This window comes from Mustelus asterias, unplaced genomic scaffold (assembly GCF_964213995.1).
Source record: "Mustelus asterias unplaced genomic scaffold, sMusAst1.hap1.1 HAP1_SCAFFOLD_648, whole genome shotgun sequence".
Classification (NCBI taxonomy): Eukaryota; Metazoa; Chordata; class Chondrichthyes; order Carcharhiniformes; family Triakidae; genus Mustelus; species Mustelus asterias.
In genome coordinates this window covers 16,368-37,997 of record NW_027590597.1, presented here as the reverse complement: position 1 = coordinate 37,997, position 21,630 = coordinate 16,368, and the positions used below count along the sequence as shown (strand labels likewise).

General features: G+C 43.5%; 1 protein-coding gene across 11 annotated transcripts in view; it reads right to left on the bottom strand.

Moving 5' to 3' along the window:
* The window catches only part of LOC144487213 (multiple PDZ domain protein-like), a 115,894-nt gene that overhangs the window by 81,988 nt on the left and 12,276 nt on the right, over positions 1 to 21,630 (bottom strand). For all 11 annotated transcript variants that reach the window (XM_078205275.1, XM_078205277.1, XM_078205276.1 and 8 more), the window contains one exon: positions 3,517 to 3,694. In XM_078205275.1, the coding sequence (XP_078061401.1) occupies positions 3,517 to 3,694 (178 nt within the window). The remainder of the gene's footprint in view (positions 1 to 3,516; positions 3,695 to 21,630) is intronic.

Genomic DNA, 21,630 nt, shown 5'->3' with positions numbered 1-21,630 from the left:
ACAACAACGGATGAATGAACACCGCTCGACAATCACCAGGCAAGACTGTTCTCTTCCTGTGGGGGAGCACTTCAGCAGTCACGGGCATTCAGCCTTGGATCTTCAGGTAAGCGTTCTCCAAGGCGGCCTTCACAACACACGACAGCGCAGAGTCGCTGAGCAGAAACTGATAGCCAAGTTCCGCACACATGAGGACGGCCTAAACCGGGATGTTGGATTTATGTCACATTATCAGTAACCCCCACAGCTTGCCTCCTGGACTTGCAGAATTTCACTAGCTGTTCTGTCTGGAGACAATACACATCTCTTTAACCTGTGTTTAATGTTCCCTCCACCCACATTGTCTGTACATTTAAGACCTGGCTGGCTGTAGGATTTGCATTCTAATCAGTATTCTGCAACTTGATTCTGTCTGTTTGCACTGTTTGAGAGCAGATTTCCACTCTATCTGACGAAGGAGCAGCGCTCCGAAAGCTTATGGTATTTGCTACCAAATAAACCTGTTGGACTTTAACCTGGTGTTGTGAGACTTCTTACTAAGTAAGTCTTCACATACTTATATCCTTCATAACTGGATCTGGACAGAGCATTCAAAATCTACTTGACAATAAAGGTGAGTTAATCTGATTTCACCTAATGCCTTCATAGTGCTAGGTAGTAAGCAGAAGTTATTTCAACTTATCCGTCCTTAACTAAGGGACATTAAGGCTTTCCTAGCTGAGGTCACTAAAACAGCAGAGACCAAGGATCAAACCTGGTACCTTTCTGATGTGTATGTTATAGTTACTCAGATAAACAAATTGAGTTGTAAAGGTTGGTAGTAAATATTTGTATTCATTTTTGTATAAAGTGGAGTTGGAGCTTTTCCAGCGCTCATTTAGAACATAGAACATAGAACATAGAACATTACAGCGCAGAACAGGCCCTTCGGCCCACGATGTTGCACCGACCAGTTAAAAAAAAAAACTGTGACCCTCCAACCTAAACCAATTTCTTTTCGTCCATGAACCTATCTACGGATCTCTTAAACGCCCCCAAACTAGGCGCATTTACTACTGATGCTGGCAGGGCATTCCAATCCCTCACCACCCTCTGGGTAAAGAACCTACCCCTGACATCGGTTCTATAACTACCCCCCCTCAATTTAAAGCCATGCCCCCTCGTGCTGGATTTCTCCATCAGAGGAAAAAGGCTATCACTATCCACCCTATCTAAACCTCTAATCATCTTATATGTTTCAATAAGATCCCCTCTTAGCCGCCGCCTTTCCAGCGAAAACAATCCCAAATCCCTCAGCCTCTCCTCATAGGATCTCCCCTCCATACCAGGCAACATCCTGGTAAACCTCCTCTGCACCCTCTCCAAAGCCTCCACATCCTTCCTGTAATGTGGGGACCAGAACTGCACACAGTACTCCAAGTGCGGCCGCACCAGAGTTGTGTACAGTTGCAACATAACGCTACGACTCCTAAATTCAATCCCCCTACCAATAAACGCCAAGACACCATATGCCTTCTTAACAACCTTATCTACTTGATTCCCAACTTTCAGGGATCTATGCACACATACACCTAGATCCCTCTGCTCCTCCACACTATTCAAAGTCCTCCCGTTAGCCCTATACTCAACACATCTGTTATTCCTACCAAAGTGAATTACCTCACACTTCTCCGCATTAAACTCCATCCGCCACCTCTCGGCCCAACTTTGCAACCTGTCTAAGTCTTCCTGCAAACTACGACACCCTTCCTCACTGTCTACCACACCACCGACTTTGGTGTCATCAGCAAATTTGCTAATCCACCCAACTATACCCTCATCCAGATCATTAATAAATATTACAAACAGCAGTGGCCCCAAAACAGATCCCTGAGGTACACCACTTGTAACCGCACTCCATGATGAATATTTACTATCAACCACCACCCTCTGTTTCCTATCCGCTAGCCAATTCCTGATCCAATTTCCTAGATCACCCCCAATCCCATACATCTGCATTTTCTGCAGAAGCCTACCATGGTGAACCTTATCAAACGCCTTACTAAAATCCATATATACCACGTCCACTGCCTTGCCCCCATCCACCTCCTTGGTCACTTTCTCAAAAAACTCAATAAGGTTAGTAAGGCACGACCTACCTGCCACAAAACCATGCTGACTATCACCTATCAATTCATTACTCTCCAAATAACTATAAATCCTATCCCTTATAATTTTTTCCAACATCTTGCCGACATTTAGCTGGCTTCAGTTGCTGAATTTATCAAGGAAGGAGAGAATAAGAACACAAGCAGGGTTATCACTTGACTGTTATCCAGCAATTCCTGGGCAAGTATTAACCAGACAGTCTGCTTACATTCACCAGCTGGGTTCACACATGAAGAAACGCTCTGGCCTAAAGAACTGCCTATAGATTTGGAGCCAGAAATAATTGGGAGGAATAGTAGAAAAAAAATGGAAAAATAAAGGATGTTTTTGTCTTTCAGTAATAACAAGGGAGACATTGATGTATAAATGTTGTTGAACGCATAAATTGGACAATGTTTATTTAAAGACAGATATTATGCTCACTGTAACTAGATGTCCTATGGATGGATCGTTCGTCAAATTAAAAAAAAAGTAATGTATCTTCAAGCCTGGGATGAAAATTTGTGCTACTTAGAAATAGAATAAATCAATTTTGTTTGGTAGGCTGCAGCTGAGATAAATAGATCTAAGAATTGAGCTTATATGGGTTAGACAACCCAGCAGCCTTCATAGAAGCTCTGCTTCAAACCTCTTGCAATTTTGTATGTTGCGAACTATAAAAATCTGTTCTATTCAATCAAGTATTACAGAATAGTCCTAAGAATTGGTAAATAGCAGTATATATGTACAATTCTACAGTTATTAACTTAACTACTCATGAGCAGGGGAAAACATTTACAATGCAAAGTGCTCCTTTCAAACTTTTTAACAATATTTAAATCTATTAGGTAGAGAAAAACGTCCTTCTAATTCTCAGTGGAGACTCACAGAGGAACAGAATTGGAGGCTATACAGCTGACTTGCCCTTACTGACAAAAAGAGTCATAATGAATCAGTGAGGAAACAGAGCTAGTCACTTTGAAACTCAGTAATGATTATCTACACAGCTGCATTCACCAAAAATTGCCGATTTCTCATCAGTATTCAGGATGTTGACGGACACTCATTAATTCAGTTCTCTATTTCTCACTGACACAGTGGTACATTGTCAGTTTTTAGAATCTGGAGTATGAGGCTTCCACAATATTGCACCCAAGTTAAAAATGAAGATTCTTTTCCAAGAGGACAAGAATTAAAAAAACATTGACCATGTATTCTTTTGAATGAGATGGTTGGAGTATTTACATGAGAAGAATTCCCACTGATAATGCAGCCTCTTATATTGTTATATATTAGAGTATTGTTGCAGTTTGAAAAATCCATTGAAATAGAAAGTTAAGATATGATGTGTCATATTGCAATGTTTCAATTTTTTCAGAAATTACATACTCCAGCTGTAACCAAATTCATCCTCTTCCTCCAGTCCATCTTCGGATTTAATGCCCATGGTCCCCAGTGATGCCACAACATTGCTCGATTCCTCTTTTCCAACAGATTCAGGTGGTAACAGTTGAGGGTCTGCAAGTGCTGACATAATTTCAGTCTCGATATCTGGCTGGCTGGAGGTCTATATATTAAACACATAGAACACAGTGAGGCAGAAAGCAGACAAGAAATGAAGAGAAACTATAATTATGTTGTATTTTTACATTCAGGTACAAACGTTTATGTTGAAAAGCATTAAGTTTTCAATTAAATATATAAACAAAAAGCATTGCACGATACTCAAATAAGAAACATTAGCTTGAGCATATACAGGCAATAGAAAAAAAAAACACGACATCAAATGGAAAACTGATTTTCACCGATGGATGGAGTTTGGAAAGTGTAATGTATTGGACAGCAATATGATTTACACATGAGATGCACTTGTAAAAATTTGATTTCTGCTATACTTAGTGTGTCCCTGATGTGGCCCTATGCAGTGAATAATAGGTGATGATGGTTTGCATTTTTTGGCCCTTTCCGCTAGCGGGATCTTCTGGTTCCCCAGCAGCGTGGCCAGCAAGCAAATCAACTGGCCATTGAGTTTGGTGGGGCTGGAAGATCCCGCTAATGGCCAGTGGTGAGCCGCATCTGCCTCTGGAAAACCTGCTGCCTGAGGGGGGAGGGGGGCAGAAAATCCTGGACAATGGTTTTGGGGTCAGTGATGAGGGACACTCATTTTCGGCAAACAGTGATCTAAGGATATGTAGATCGTCCCCAATAGACAGAGTTGGGCATGTTCAAGCATTAAAGGAGAGTCCAACAACTTCAAGGAAATGAGATGAGAAAGACATTACCCTCATGCCACATTTATACTTTTGCTGGTAGGACTCCGACATGAAAAGCAAGTCTTAATGTCTTGCACAAAGCCTGTCAGTGATTGGATAGAGGCAGGCAGCGTGCTTGCGTACAAGTCCCTCCTCTTGCTTTCAAGGATACCTCTTCAAAGGTAGCTTTTGAACAATGAAAAAATGATGACTCACTACCATTGCAACCTCTGCAATGGGGCGGCACGGTAGCACAGTGGTTAGCACTGCTGCTTCACAGCTCCAGGGTCCCGGGTTTGATTCCTGGTTCGGGTCACTGTCTGTGTGGAGTTTGCACATTCTCCTCATGTCTGCGTGGGTTTCCTCCGGGTGCTCCGGTTTCCTCCCACAGTCCAAAGATGTGTGGGTTAGGTTGATTGGCCAGGTTAAAAATTGCCCCTTAGAGTCCTGGGATGTGTAGGTTGGAGGGATTAGCAGGTAAATATGTGGGGGTAGGGCCTGGGTGGGATTGTGGTTGGCGCAGACTCGATGGGCCGAATGGCCTCCTTCTGCACTGTAGGGTTTCTATGATGATGATTATTTCTATGAAACCTACAATGACAGTTGGCTTTACTGCCCCATTTAATGTAGTAGGCATTGCCAGGGATGCCACAATACTATAGAAATGGCTCAGACCATCAAATCTGGATGCACTGAAATTTAGATGCACTGAAATCTAGAAAACCACAGCATATTCTGGTGTGTTGTACCAGGGCAGCTGGTGTCCCAGATCTTATGCTTGTATAACCTGGTATTAATGAAGCAATATACACAGTGACAGATAAGTTCTGTAATTATACTGTCTGGTTTTGCACCATTGTGATTAGAAACCACAAAATCTATCTTCTTGACAGGGAGAGTTAATTAAAAACATTTTCTGCCACTATCACCTTTCAGATGATACAAAGTTGGGTGGAGGGTGAGCTGTCAGGAGGATGCAGAGATGCTTCAGCGTGATTTGGACAGGCTGAATGTGTGGGCACGTGCACAGCAAATGCAGTGTAATGTGGATAAATATGAGGTTATCCACTTTGTGAGCAACAATAGGAAGACAGATTATTACTCGAATGGGTGTAAATTCAGAGAGGTGGATACACAATGAGACCTTGCAGTCTGCATGCATCAGTCGCTGAAAGTAAGTGCGCAGGTACACCAGGCAGTAGAGAAGGCAAATAGTATGTTGGCCTTCATAGCAAGAGAATTTGAGTATAGGGATAGGGATGTTTTGCTGAAATTGTATAGGACTTTGATGAGGCCACACCGGGAGTATTGTGTGCAATTTTGGTGTCCTTATCTGAGGAAGGGCTCCTTGCTATAGAGGGAATACAGCGAAGGTTTACCAGGCTGATTCCTGAGATGGCAGATCTGTCATCTGAAGAGAGACTAAGTTGGTTAGGACTATATTCACTTGAGTTTAGAAGATTGAGAGGGGATCTCACAGAAACTTATAAAATTCTAACAGGGTTAGACAGGGTAGATTCAGAAAGAATATTCCCAATAGTGGGGGAGTCCAGAACTAGGGGGTCATAAGTTTAGGATGTGGGGTAAACGTTTTAGAACTGAGGTGAAGAGAAATTTCTTCACTCAGAGGCTGGTTAATGTGTGGAATTCACTATCACAGAATGTAGTTGAGGCCAAAACATTGTCTGATTTCAAGAAGAAATTAGATATAGCTCTTGACGCTAAAGGGATCAAGGAATATGGGGGGAAGGGGGAATCAGGATATTGAATATGATCAGCTATGATCAAAATGAATGGCGGAGCATGCTCGAAGTGCTGAATGACCTACTCCTGCTTCTAGTTTCTCTGGTCTCCCATAATACTGAAGAACCCTACTTATGAAAGGGCCCTACTGAGGGCCTTTCACCAATAGATATCTGACACCAAGCATAAAGCAGTATAGCAGAGGAAGCTGGAAAGGTTCTCCTGATTTTTCAACTTTGTGGGCCTGCAATTAGCATCCACTCAGACCTCTTTGTTCAACACAGCTGAAACTTTATGAGTTCAATTTGTAAAGAATTTTAGCTTGAAAAGAATGTTAACTTTGAGAGACCAATAAAAGTATAGAGCGATTGGGTAATGTAAACAAGTCCTTTAGAGATAACCTTTTCTTTCCACCACCCACATCCCCAAATAGCATTACTTACTGAAATGGTGTTATTGAAATTATTATTTTATTGAAAGGCAAAGTTGTCAGTTGTTAAGATTCAGCAAGCACATCAATGAGCGAAAGAAGGTGTTATAAAACAAAATTGTATCAAAAGTCAGTACATAAGTTTTATGGTGAACAAGATCAGACTACTTCAAACTGACCATTGCAATATGTGTTCAATTGACATTGCAATATTAACAGGAAAGATCCCAGTGTAGCAACACCACTCCATTACAGCATTATGTGTCAGCAGCTTTATGATGATCCAATGCAATGAGATAGATGGGCAAGTGATCATTATTGGTGATGTGGAAAGACTGAGAAAAACTAAAGTAACATTTATCAGTACTGTAATGTTTATTTCAATTGTTTAGAGTATCCAGATATTTAAGTTAATGTGTGTTGCTAGAATGATAGTATCTCAATTGGCAAAAATTAACCTCATGGGTTTGTTTTTGGTAGCAATGGAATCTCATGAAATATTAAGAGATTATAGAAAGACTTGCACAAAATTCACCAGCGGCCTGAACAATGGCAGACGAAATTCACATGTAGCCGCAAAGGTACAGACGCTGGGAAAATAAAGATTGTGGACATATTTAATGGTCAACCCAACTAGGGGAAGAGATTGAAAGAATCTGAGAATTATAGCAGAATTCAAACGACAAATGAGCAGGATGGTAGCACAGCGGTTAGCACTGCTGCTTCACAGCTCCAGGGGACCTGGGTTCAATTCCCGGCTTGGGTCACTGTCTATGCGGAGTTTGCACATTCTCCTCGTGTCTGCATGGGTTTCCTCCGGGTGCTCCGGTTTCCTCCCACAGTCCAAAGATGTGCGGGTTAGGTTGATTGGCCATGCTAAAATTGCCCCTTAGTGTCCTGAGATGTGTAGGTTAGAGGGATTAGCGGGTAAATGTGTAGGGGTATGGGGGTAGGGCCTGCGTGGGATTGTGGTCAGTGCAGACTCAATGGGCCAGACGGCCTCTTTCTGCACTGTAGGGTTTCTTTGATTCTATCCAGTCACTGGGGAGCAATAATCAAAATAAAACACAATCAATAGGAAGCTACAAAATCAAAGTAAGAAAGAAGGCATCATGCCAAAGCTGTACAGGCATCTGGTGAGGCTGCAAATTGAATGCAATTTCTATTCTGGTCACTTAAGTCCCTGATGAATATCCAAGTAGGAACACTACAGAGGTTGATCACTAAAGTCAGAGGACTGAGTTTGAGAAAAGGTTAGTAAACTTCAAAATAAAAACAGAATACGGTGGTTTGATTTGTATTATAAAACTGACGCCTTTAAGCCTGAAAAAGGGATTTTAGAAATATGCAAGAAACTAACTGGGTAGGTTAGTTGACTTGCTGTTGACAATGATTCTGCAATTTCCACTTAATACCTGCTCTAGACACATCTTTTATTTCTTTACTTATCCATTTGCCAACAACCTTTTGCTTTGCATCAACTTTTTCAGCACGCAATATCTCCTGTCCGCTACCTGATCGTAATTCTTCCCTTTTCTTTGTTTTCCTTTTTCTTCTGTCCTTGCTTTTAACCTATCATAACTCTAACTTTTTCCAGCTCTTATGAAAGGTCTCAACTTAAAACTTAATTTTCCTTCCGCAGATGCTGCCAGCCTTGCCAAGTATTTCTAGTATTTTCTGTTATGACTTTGGGTGAGGACTACTTGCAAGTTCAATCATGTCTGAAGGATAAGGTGACATAGGACCAAAGTTATAAAAGTCCAGCTGACCTTTTGTCACTGAGGATCAACAACAGGCATTTCTTCAACCTGATTTAAACATCTATCTTTTCTCAAAAAATTAGCACTTGTAATTCCTAAACATCCACTCTCCCCCTGAGACAATAATGTTATTTCAGTGTGGTTTAATCTCTAGATAAAAATGCTTGCAGGAAGAATGAATCATTACAGACAATATAGTTCTAGATTCCCCAACCTGCACTCTCAGTTGGGAGGACGGAACCACGGAATTATTCTTACAATTTCTAAACATTTGGTACCATGCTCAAACTAAAATGGCCAGGCGTTGTTCTTCTAGTGTTGCTACAGATTGATGTCATAGCATCATAGAATCCTGAAAGTGCAGAAAGAACTATTTGGCTCATTGAGTCTGCACCAACAATCTCACCCAGGCCCTATCCCCTGCTAATCTTCTTGACACTAAGGGGCAATTTAGCTTGGCCAATCAACCTAACCTGACTGTGGGAAGAAACCAGAGAACCCAGAGGAAACCCACGCAGACACGGGGAGAACGTGCAAACACAGACAGTCACCTGGAAGTGATCCTGGGTCCCTGGCACTGTGAGGCAGCAGTGCGAACTACTGTGTTATCATGCCGCCCTTATTTCAAAAGCATACCACATTTCCATAAGACCATAAGACCATAAGACATAGGAGCGGAAGTAAGGCCATTCGGCCCATCGGGTCCACTCCACCATTCAATCATGGTTGATTTCAACTCCATTTACCCGCTCTCTCCCCATAGCCCTTAATTCCTCGAGAAATCAAGAATTTATCAATTTCTGTCTTGAAGACGCTCAACGTCTCGGCCTCCACAGCCCTCTGTGGCAATGAATTCCACAGACCCACCACTCTCTGGCTGAAGAAATTTCTCCTCATCTCTGTTCTAAAGTGACTCCCTTTTATTCTAAGGCTGTGCCCCCGCGTCCTAGTCTCCCCTGTTCTGAATGGAGGTAGCTGTAGTTAGGAGGCCAAGTTAATATGAAAGTAAAGACATAAAAATAGGGTCTTAAGGTTCAACCAGTGACGGGGTGGGGGGAACGAGATTTACGTGAAAGCTCGTTTACAGTCAAAAAATGAGGACATTAACTACAGTAGATAACATGACAACCATTGTCCATAAATTTCCACAAAGAAAGCAGCATTCAGTATGATTGGCAAAAGAATCAAAGGCAGCATGAGGAAAAACTTGTTTTTTGAACTGAGTGGTTGCGATCTAGAATGCACTGTTTGAAAGGGTGGTGCAGGCAGTCTGAGTTGAGACTTTCAAAATAATTTAGATAAGAACCTGAAGCATTTGCCAAATTAAAAAATGCTTTGTTAAATATGCTACTGCACTCTTTGACTAATAAGCCCAAGATAAACTGCCAATTAAATGTAGCAAGCGTGAACTTCTCCTGTCAGATCATAAGGAACTAAAGAAGAAGGGGAAATGCTTAGGTTTTTGACACCAAATAAATTGAGTAATTGCCCAAACATTGAAACATGTTGTCCTGAGCAAAATTGTGGAAACAATATTCCCTGTGACACAGGAATACACTACAGATATACTCCTCGAACCATTCTATCAGGAAGGTAAGCAACATAAGGTTGAGGTATTGTTAGAAATTGAAGTTACTTACTCTGCATTTCAGGACAAGAACAAACAACGTAACAGATATAAAAAACAAGATTCAAAAGGGTCTGACAGAATTATGTCAAGCAATCGAATAGTAATTTGCACAAGCGATAGCCCTTTAGGTCATTTTCCTAAATCATCACTGCACATTGTTGGTCAGTGAATGGGTGGCCATCAGCCTTCCCTGCTGGACCTCAGATGTGGTAATCAGTCGAAAATCAAGAGTAAAATCATTCCTAATTTGCGCAGAATCAAGAAAACAGGGATCAAAAATAAACTTTTTTTTCTGATTGTTTATCCACCTCATTACCTGATGCGGTATATCTTGATGCACATCACCTTGATTATTAATACACTTTTTGATGTCCCATTCTTGCCTGCTACTCAGCAGTGCCCACGACTTTCAAGGAAGGGACCGGCTGGAGTCAAGGTTCAAGGCAAGAACTGAGGTGGCTGGATGTCAAGGTAGGCAGGTTGGAAAGCCCGCTTCAGTTCTATGGGACAGTGGCCTAATTCAGTAGAAGTGTGCCCTCATCCTATGAGCTCCTTAATTCTCCATACACTCATGCCCTCACCATACCCACTCAATCACTCTGCATGACACCTGTCACAGTCAAGACATGAAGGAAAATATATATATTCATTGGCTGGACTACTTTATAAAGTCATTTTTTTTCAGTGCTATTCAAAATGGAAACTTGCTGAGCGAACAACATACCTCCAGCTGCTCACCTGGTGCCTTACAGCAGTTTCAAAGTAACAATAGCCATGGGATGGTGAGTCTGTTCCAGTTAACTTTGAACAAAGGGAAACCTTAATCTCCTATAATGGTGCTAATGACTGAACCATTAGCAGTCAACACAACAGTTTTGATGAAGAGAGTGTCAGTTTACCTGACACCAATGTCTCCAAAAACAAAAAGAATCCTGACTCCAATTAAATATCAAGATTCTAGTCATCCTTCAGTCTGACATTGAGGAGGCATGTCACATGACTTCACCCAAGCTGCACTATGGTATTATCTGTTGGAACTGAATTCCGGCAATTACTGTTTTGACCGTCAATGTGAACTGAATTCCAGGTAAGAGTCTGTGTTGTCTACCATCAAGCTGGTGGCAGCAGAAAGAACTCTAACCTTCATCAAACCGGCAAACTACTAGAATCTTGGAACTTGTGTCTCCAGACTAACTCATTCTATGGAAATCTCACTTTGGGAGGATGGAGCATTCTACAATCAGTCAACTCTCCCCTCGGAAGCAACATTCCAGTTGACTCCTGATTCTGGACACATGCAAAACCCATACTTGTATTTTATTGTGGTTGTATCCTGAACCCTCTTCCTTTTTTCTTCTATTTTTGAATGAGTGCAAAAAAAGATGGACTTTCGAAATCCCACTTGCATATGTGTGTGTAAAAATAAGCCAACCCTTTTCATTTTGTCTTCCCTTGAGTTTACTGTTCAAGCTATTATTAGAACTTTAGAACAATTCCAAATTTAAGGGTTAGGGAAAATACGTCACCATTTAAAAGGGGAATTAGAATTTAAAAAAGCACATTACTGCTTATAGACTGGTAGAGTGTGGGGAATTCAGGGTAGTTTGAAATGTCCGTGACACCCCCCCCCCCCCCAATGTCCCTCCAAACCTCCCAAAACCCATCCATACCCCCATAGCTCCACAACCCCCAGGCCCACTCACCTATTTCCACTATGTACAGAACTCTTGAGCCCTATAATAATACTGGGAAGTATTTGAGATGTTCATGAAATGTCCAAATAAACAAAGTCATTCAAGGAAGGATGTGGAAATGATTGAAAGGGTGCAGAGGAGATTTACAAGGATGTTGCCTGGATTGAGTGGCATGCCTTATGAGGATAGGCTGAGGGAGCTCGGTCTTTTCTCCTTGGAGAGACGTTGGATGAGAGGAGACCTAATAGAGGTATATAAGATGTTGAGAGGCATAGATCGGGTGGACTCTCAGAGGCTTTTTCCCAGGGTGGAAATGGCTGCTATGAGAGGACACAGGTTTAAGGTGCTGGGAGGTAGGTACAGGGGAAATGTTAGGTGGAAGTTTTTCACACAGAGGGTGGTGGGCGAGTGGAATCGGCTGCCGTCAGTGGTGGTGGAGGCAAACTCAATAGGGACTTTTAAGAGACTCCTGGATGAGTACATGGGACTTAATAGGATGGAGGGTTATAGGTAGGCCTAAAAGGTAGGGATATGTTCGGCACAACTTGTGGGGCTGAAGGGCCTGTTGGTGCTGTAGTTTTTCTATGTTCTAAAACCAATTTCAAAAAATATAATCCTGTTAAATGGTCATACAACTGTTAAGCTACACAAAGTCATACAAAAACAACTTTAAAAATAATCATATTAAGTGGTCACAGAACTCCGAGGTAAATAAACTCAGTCCCCTTGATAGTGATGAATTCATTAGAGGAATGTGGAGCTCAACCAAGTATTCATAATTGGTTTCCATTGCACAGCTGTGTAAACAAACCTCTGGAGCTGAAAACATTAAACTCTTTGAAGTCCTGGAAAGAGCTCGGCCATCTGTTCTAGCTTGAAGGCAGAGATGTCTGGATGGTTGTTAGGGGTTAATGAATATCCCCTGACACCAATGCGGGATCTTGCAACAAAGGCATATAGGTGCTACATTTTTGTTTATTTACATATTAGTCACAAGTAGGCTTACATTAACACCGCAATGAAGTTACTGTGAAAATCCCCTAGTCGCCACACTTCAGTGCCTGGTCGGGTACAATAAGGGAGAATTTAGCATAGCCAATGCACCAAACCAGCACATCTTTCGGACTGTGGGAGAAAACTGGCGCACCCAGAGGAAACCTACGCAGACACGGGGAGAATGTGCCGACTCCGCACAGACAGTGACCCAAGCTGGGAACTGAACACGGATCCCTGGAGCTGTGAGGCAGCAGTGCTAACCACTGTGCCGGAACATTTTAGAGCAAGGCAGTAGCTTTCTGAACATGTGGTTCAAGTGCTCTGACAGTTCAGGAGATGCCCTGCAGTGTCTCAGAAGGAGGAAGAGGCAGTATAGGTTGGTGCCCTTTGCAAATGTTTCACAGGATTAGATCAGAAGCCAAGGCATTGAGCGGATGGCAGGGAAATCTGGCAGCTCTTGTCCAGCAACATTTTTCCTGTGTGGGGCTTCATCCTGGAAAGCACTTGGATCTAATACACATCTTCATCTAAATAAGATAGCACATTCATCATCACACAGCGCAGAAATCTTCTATTGCTCCGAAAATGAATGAAGTACAAGTCACCATCGGCCACACATTTACCCCAGCCCAAACCTTTACTTCACTCCCTCAGATCTTCCTTCTTTTACATCGATTTCACCAAATACTGGAAACACAGAGGTGTCTGTTCAAACAACCTTTCCATTATGTTAAGTTTTCATAACTATACTCAAAGATAACCCTTGTTACCAAAATAAACCTCAATGTGAAGTTAACAACACAGCAATCTTTGCAGATGATCCCTCCAACAGGTGCTTCCTCTTTGCCTGGGAATGAAGTCGAATCAGCCAGCCTACTTGTGTCGACTTGCAGCAGGATTCCTGTGGCTTCTTTCCTTTTCTTTGATGTGCCAATGGCTCTATAACGCTCTTGGGCACACATGTTTTGACTGTGCTGGAGGGCGACGTGCCCTCAGACTGCTCAGTTAGTGTGTGCACTTATAACTTCACTTATGACTTCACCTTGCTAGTTCACAGAAGCCACTGAAACATTTATGACACTGAATTTTGGTCCTTCTCACCATGTTGCAGTTACTCATCCCCTCAGCCACCTCTAGCCAGGACTGGCTGGCCTTCTGCTGTTGCTCTCCAGGAATAGAATAGCATGCCATTATGCCACCACCTCCAAAAGGACCTCAAGGGAGACATTGTTAATCTGATAGGCCACCACGGAATGCCTGTCATTCTGTTCTGCACTGTTCTCCTGTTTCTTTCATTTCCCTCTGAACTGGCAAACACCATAACGTCTGTGAGTACACCTTTAAATCATGCCTGCTTTGCTGCTCTCCTGCCTACACCCTGTCTCTGCTGCCATTAACTGGATAGTGAGCATGCACCCTGGCCTGCTGGTCAACAATCAGAGAACATAGAACATTACAGCGCAGTACAGGCCCTTTGGTCCTCGATGATGCGCCGACCTGTGAAACGAATCTAAAGCCCATCTAACCTACACTATTCCAATATCATCCATATGTTTATCCAATGACCATTTAAATGCCCTTAATGTTGACGAGTCTACTACTGTTGCAGGCAGGGCATTCCACGCCCTTACTACTCTCTGAGTAAAGAACCTACCTCTGACATCTGTCCTATATCTATCACCCCTCAATTTAAAGCTATGTCCCCTCGTGCTAGCCATCACCATCCGAGGAAAGAGGCTCTCACTGTCCACCCTATCTAATCCTCTAACCATCCTGTATGCCTCTATTAAGTCACCTCTTAACCTTCTTCTCTCTAACGAAAACAGCCTCAAGTCGCTCAGCCTTTCCTCATAAGGCCTTCCCACCATACCAGGCAACATCCTGGTAAATCTCCTCTGCACGCTTTCCAATATTTCCACATCCTTCCTATAATGCGGCGACCAGAACTGTACGCAATACTCCAAGTGCAGCCGCACCAGAGTTTTGTACAGTTGCAACATGACATCATGGCTCCGAAACTCAATCCCTCGACCAATAAAAGCTAACACACTGTACGCCTTCTTAACAACCCTATCAACCTGGGTGCCAACTTTCAGGGATCTATGCACATGTACACCCAGATCTCTCTGCTCATCCACACTACCAAGTATCTTACCATTAGCCCAGTACTCTGTATTCTTGTTACTCCTTCCAAAGTGAATCACCTCACACTTTTCCGCATTAAACTCCATTTCCCACGTCTCAGCCCAGCTCTGCAGCTTATCTATGTCCCTCTGTAACCTGCAACATCCTTCCGCACTGTCCACAACTCCACCGACTTTAGTGTCATCCGCAAATTTAACCCATCCTTCTACGCCGTCATCCAGGTCATTTATAAAAATGACAAACAGCAGTGGCCCCAAAACAGATCCCTGCGGTACACCACTAGTAAATGAACTCCAGGATGAACATTTCCCATCAACCACCACCCTGTGCCTTCTTACAGCTAAGAGTTTTAACAACACCAGGTTAAGGTCCAACAGGTATATTTGGTAGCAAATGCCATTAGCTTTCGGAGCGCTGCTCCTTCGTCAGATGGAGTGGATATCTGCTCTCAAACAGGGCATACAGAGACACAAAATCAAGTTACAGAATACTGATTAGAATGCGAATCTCTACGGCTAACCAGGTCTTAAAGATACAGAAAATGTGAGTGGAGGGAGCATTAAGCACAGGTTAGAGATGTGTATTGTCTCCAGACAGGACAGCCAGAGAGATTCTGCAAGTCCAGGAGGCAAGCTGTGGCCGTGTGACATAAATCGAAGATCCCGGTTTAGGCCGTCCTCATGTGTGTAGAACTTGGCTATCAGTTTCTGCTCAGCGACTCTGCGCTGTCGTGTGTCGTGAAGGCCGCCTTGGAGTACACTTACCCGAAGATCAGAGGCTGAATGCCCATGACCACTGAAGTGCTCCCCCACAGGAAGAGAACAGTCTTGCCTGGTGATTGTCGAGCGGTGTTCATTCATCCGTTGTCATAGCGTCTGCATGGTTTCCCCAATGTACCATGCCTCAGGACATCAAATCCTGCAGCGTATCAGATAGACAACGTTGGCTGAGTTGCAAGAGTAGGTACCGTGTACCTGGTAGACGGTGTTCTCACGTGAGATGATGGCGTCCGTGTCGATGATCCGGCACGTCTTGCAGAGATTGCTGTGGCAGGGTTGTGTGGTGTCGTGGTCACTGTTCTCCTGAAGGCTGGGTAGTTTGCTGCGGACAATGGTCTGTTTGAGGTTGTGCGGTTGTTTGAAAGCAAGAAGTGGGGGTGTGGGGATGGCCTTGGCGAGTTGTTCGTCTTCATGCTATTCTATTCCTAGAGAGCAACAGGAGAAGGCCAGCCAGTCCTGGCTAGAGGTGGCTGAGGGAATGAGTAACTGCAACATGGTGAGAAGGACCAAAATTCAGTGTCTTCATGGAACTGAAACAACTATATGATGACATCAACAAGTTCCATCCCACCATCAGACTCACCATGGACTACTCTCCGGAATCAGTTGCATTCTTGGACACACGCATCTCCATTAAGGACGGTCACCTCAGCACCTCACTGTACCGCAAGCCCACTGATAACCTCACGATGCTCCACTTCTCCAGCTTCCACCCTAAACACGTTAAAGAAGCCATCTCCTACGGACAAGCCCTCCATATACACAGGATCTGCTCAGATGAGGAGGATCGCAACAGACACTTCCAGACGCTGAAAGATGCCCTCATAAGAACAGGATATGGCGCTCGACTCATCGATTGACAGTTCCGACGCGCCACAGCGAAAATCCGCACCGGCCTCCTCAGAAGACAAACACGGGACATGGTGGACAGAGTACCCTTCGTCGTCCAGTACTTCCCCGGAGCAGAGAAGCTATGGCATCTCCTCCGGAGCCTTCAACATGTCATTGATGAAGATGAACATCTCGCCAAGGCCATCCCCACACCCCCACTTCTTGCCTTCAAACAACCGCACAACCTCAAACAGACCATTGTCCGCAGCAAACTACCCAGCCTTCAGGAGAACAGTGACCACGACACCACACAGTCCTGTCACAGCAACCTCTGCAAGACGTGCCGGATTATCGACACGGATGCCATCATCTCACGTGAGAACACCGTCTACTTGGTACACGGTACCTACTCTTGCAACTTGGCCAACGTTGTCTACCTGATACGCTGCAGGAAAGGATGTCCCGAGGCATGGTACATTGGGGAAACCATGCAGACGCTACGACAACGGATGAATGAACACCGCTCGACAATCACCAGGCAAGACTGTTCTCTTCCTGTGGGGAGCACTTCAGCGGTCACGGGCATTCAACCTCTGATCTTCGGGTAAGTGTTCTCCAAGATGGCCTTCACGACACACGACAGCGCAGAGTCGCTGAGCAGAAACTGATAGCCAAGTTCTACACACATGAGGACGGCCTAAACCGGGATCTTGGATTTATGTCACACGGCCACAGCTTGCCTCCTGGACTTGCAGAATCTCACTGGCTGTCCTGTCTGGAGACAATACACATCTCTTTAACCTGTGCTTAATGCTCCCTCCACCCACATTGTCTGTATCTTTAAGACCTGGCTGGCTGTAGAGATTCGCATTCTAATCAGTATTCTGTAACTTGATTTTGTGTCTCTGTATGCCCTGTTTGAGAGCAGATATCCACTCCATCTGACGAAGGAGCAGCGCTACCAAATAAACCTGTTGGACTTTAACCTGGTGTTGTTAAAACTCTTACTGTGTTTACCCCAGTCCAATGCCGGCATCTCCACATCATTCTTACAGCTAGCTAATTTCTGATCCAAACCGCAAAATCACCCTCAATCCCATGCCTCCGTATTTTCTACAATAGCCTACCATGGGGAACATTATCAAACGCTTTACTGAAATCTATATACACCACATCAACTGCCTTACCCTCATCCACTTCTTTGGTCACCTTCTCAAAGAACTCAATAAGGTTTGTGAGGCACGACCTACCCTTCACAAAACCATGTTGACTATTCCTAATCAAATTGTTCCTTTCTAGATGATTATAAATCCCATCTCTTATAATCCTTTCCAAAACTTTGCCCATAACAGAAGTAAGGCTCACTGGTCTATAATTACCAGGGTTGTCTCTACCCCCCTTCTTGAACAAGAGGACAACATTTGCTATCCTCCAGTCTTCTGGCACTATTCCTGTAGACAATGACGACATAAAGATCAAAGCCAAAGGCTCTGCAATCTCCTCCCTAGCTTCCCAGAGAATCCTAGGATAAATCCCATCCGGCCCAGGGGACTTATCTATTTTCACACTTTCCAGAATTGCTAACACCTCCTCCTTATGAACCTCAATTCTGTCTAGTCTAATAGCCTGTATCTCAGTATTCTCTTCGACAACATTGTCTTTTTCCTGTGTGAATACTGATGAAAAATATTCATTTAGCGCCTCTCCTATCTCTTCGGACTCCACGCACAACTTCCCACTACTGTCCTTGACTGGCCATAATCTTACCCTCGTCATTCTTTTATTCCTAACATACCTATAGGGAGCTTTAGGGTTTTCCTTGATCCTACCTGCCAAAGACTTCTCATGTCCCCTCCTGACTCTTCTTAGCTCTCTCTTCAAGTCCATTCTGGCTAACTTGTAACTCTCAAGCTCCCTCAGTTGAGCCTTCATGTCTCATCTTTACATAAGTCTCCTTCTTCCTCCTCACAAGAGATTCAACTTCTTTAGTAAACCACGGTTCCCTCGCTCGACCACTTCCTCCCTGTCTGACAGGTACATACTTCTCAAGGACACGCAGTAGTTGTTCCTTGAACAAGCTCCACATTTCAATTGTGCCCATCCCCTGCAGATTTCTTCCCCAGACTATGCATCCTAAATCTCGCCTAATCGCATCATAATTTCCTTTCCCCCAGCTATAACACTTGCCCTGCGGTATATACCTATCCCTATCGCTAAAGTAAACGTAACCGAATTGTGGTCACTATCACCAAAGTGCTCACCTACCTCCAAATCTAACACCTGGCCCATTACCCAGTCCCAAATCCAATGTGGCCTTGCCTCTTGTTGGCCTATTCACATACTGTGTCAGGAAACCCTCCTGCACACATTGGACAAAAACTGACCCATCTAAAGTACTCGAACTATAGCGTTTCCATTCAATATTTGTAAAGTTAAAGTTGTTACTTTCGCTCCTATCCAGAATCATCTTTGCAATCCTTTCCTCTACATCTCTGGAACTTTTCGGAGACCTATAGAAAACTCCCAACAGGGTGACCTCTCCTTTCCTGTTTCTAACCTCAGCCCATACTACCTCAGTAGACGAGTCCTCATCAAATGTCCTTTCTGCCACCGTAATACTGTCCTTGACTAACAATGCCACACCTCCCCCTCTTTTACCACCTTCCCTGATCTTACTGAAACATCTAAACCCCGGAACCTGCAACAACCATTACTGTCCCTGCTCTATCCATGTCTCCGAAATGGCCACAACATCGAAGTCCCAGGTACCAACCCATGCTGCAGGTTCACCCACCTTATTCCGGATGCTCCTGACGTTGAAGTAGACACACTTCAAACCACCTTCCTGCCTGCCGGTACACTCCTGCGACCTTGAAACCTTATTCAAGACCTCACCACTCACATCCTCCTGTACACTGGAGCAACAATCCAGGTTCCCATTCCGCTGCCAAATTAGTTTAAACCCTCCCGAAGAGCATTAGCAAATTTCCCCCCCAGGATATTGGTACCCCTCTGGTCCAGGTGAAGACCATCCTGTTTGTAGAGGTCCCATCAAGAACAAAGATTCAGCCTACAGAGTGAGATAAAGCAGGAAAAGGGTGTATGTGACAGATATCAGATTGATAATGTAAGTGAGAACCAGACTGCACATAGAAAATTTCGAAAAAAGGAAATAGGAGGGGAAAAGAACGGTGTGTCAATAGACTGTCAGCTAATACAAAAGGAAATCCAAGTTTTCTTTAAGCATAGAAAGAATGAATGGGAAGTTAGAAGAGATATAATGCCAGTCAGGAACCATAAAGGAGGCCTACACAAGGAGGCAATAGGCAGGGCTAAGGTGCGGAATGAATAATTTGCATCTGACTTCACCAAGGAAGAAGATGCTATTAAAATCATGATGGAGGAGGAGGTAATTGAGAAACTGCACATGCTAAAATATGATAAAGGTGGGACTATTAAGGCCGGCTGTACTTGAAAAGTAGATAAGTCACCAGGACTGGCTGCAATGCAGTCAAAAATGAAAAGGGAAAGTGTGGAAATGCTGGCCGTGATTGTCAAATCCTCTATACATATGGGAATGTTACCAGAGGACTGGAGAATTGCATATGGTACACCCTTGTTCAAACAGGGTGGAAGGATAAACCAAGCAACTACAGGCCACTCAATTTAACCTTGATGGTGGGAAAGCTTCCAGAAATACGAAACCGGCATAAAATTAACAGCCATTTAGACAAAAGCATGCATTTGTTATAGGGAAATCATGATTAACTAACTTGATTGGGAGTTTCTTGGCCAGCTAACTGAGGATGTTGATGAAGGTAACACAGTTTGTAGTGATGTGTCCAGGCTTTCAAAAGGCATTTGATAAATAGACTTGAGGGCAAAGCAGAAGCAGTTGTAATAAAAGGGACAGTGGCAGAGCAAATACGAGATCAGCTACGTAAGAAGAAACAGAATGTAGTGCTTTTCAGACTGGAGGAAGTTACACAGTGGTGTACTCCAGATCAATACTAGGATCACTGTTTTTCTGGTTGGACCTCAATTGGAGTACTGTGTACAATTGTAGACACCAGGCTTCAGGAAGGAGATGAAAGTTCTGGAGATGGTGCTTAAAAGATTTAGGACAATGGTTCCAGGTTTGAGAGATTTCAGTTATGTTGATGATTTGGCGAAGTTGGGGCTGTTATCCGTAGAGACGAGAATGTTGTGAGCAGATTCAATAGAGGTATTCAAAATCACGAGGGGCCTAGACTGAGTAGACAGATGAAATTGTTTCCATTGGTGAAAGGGTTGAGGACCAGGGGACACAGATTTAAAGTGACTGGCAGAAAAATAAAGGCAATATGAGGAAAAAAGCCTCAAATGTACAGAGTGATTATAATCTGGGATCAACTGCTTAAAAGAGTGGTGGACGGACATTCATAGGAACAGGAGTAAGCCATTCAGCTCATCAGGACTGCTCTGTCATTCCATCTTTCTCCCCCCACACTGTGCCCATATTCCTTTATTCACTGGTATTTAGAAACCTGTCAACCTCTGCTTTAAACATAATCACTGAGTTTCCAGTCCTCTGAGGTAGAGAATTACTATGATTCACAACCCTCTGAGTACTGCATTTACTCATTTCTATCCTAAGTGGCTTCCCCTTTATTTTGAAATTACGTCTCCTGGATCTTCACTCCCCTCCAGGGGAAACATCTTGCTTGCAATCTACTCTATCCTTTTAAATATTTTGCAGGTTTTAATCATGTCACTTCTCATTCTTCGAAACTCTAGAGAATACAGACCCAGTTTCCCCAATTTCTCTTCATAGGGCAGCCTCTCAATTCCGGGAACAAGTCTGGTGAACCTTTGTTGCGCTCCCTGTATGCCAATAAAACCTTCCTAAGAAAAGGGGGCATAGCTGCACACAGTAATCCAGGTATAACCAAGATGGTATACAAATGAAGTTAGATTTAGTATTTAGTATGTTGCGACAAAGGCTAACATACCATTAGCCTTCCTAATTGCTTGCTGCATCCACACATTAGCTTTCAGTGACTAACTGACAGACACCCAGGTCCCTTTGTACATCTGCACTTTCTAATCATTTACCATTTAAGAAACACCTTGAACATCTGTTCCTCCTCAGCAGATAATCTTGCATTTTTCCAAAATATATTCAGTCATAGCTTTCAAAAGGGAAAGGGCAGGGAGGCTGGACTAAGTAACTTGCTCTTACCGAGAGCTATCTTGTTGTCACA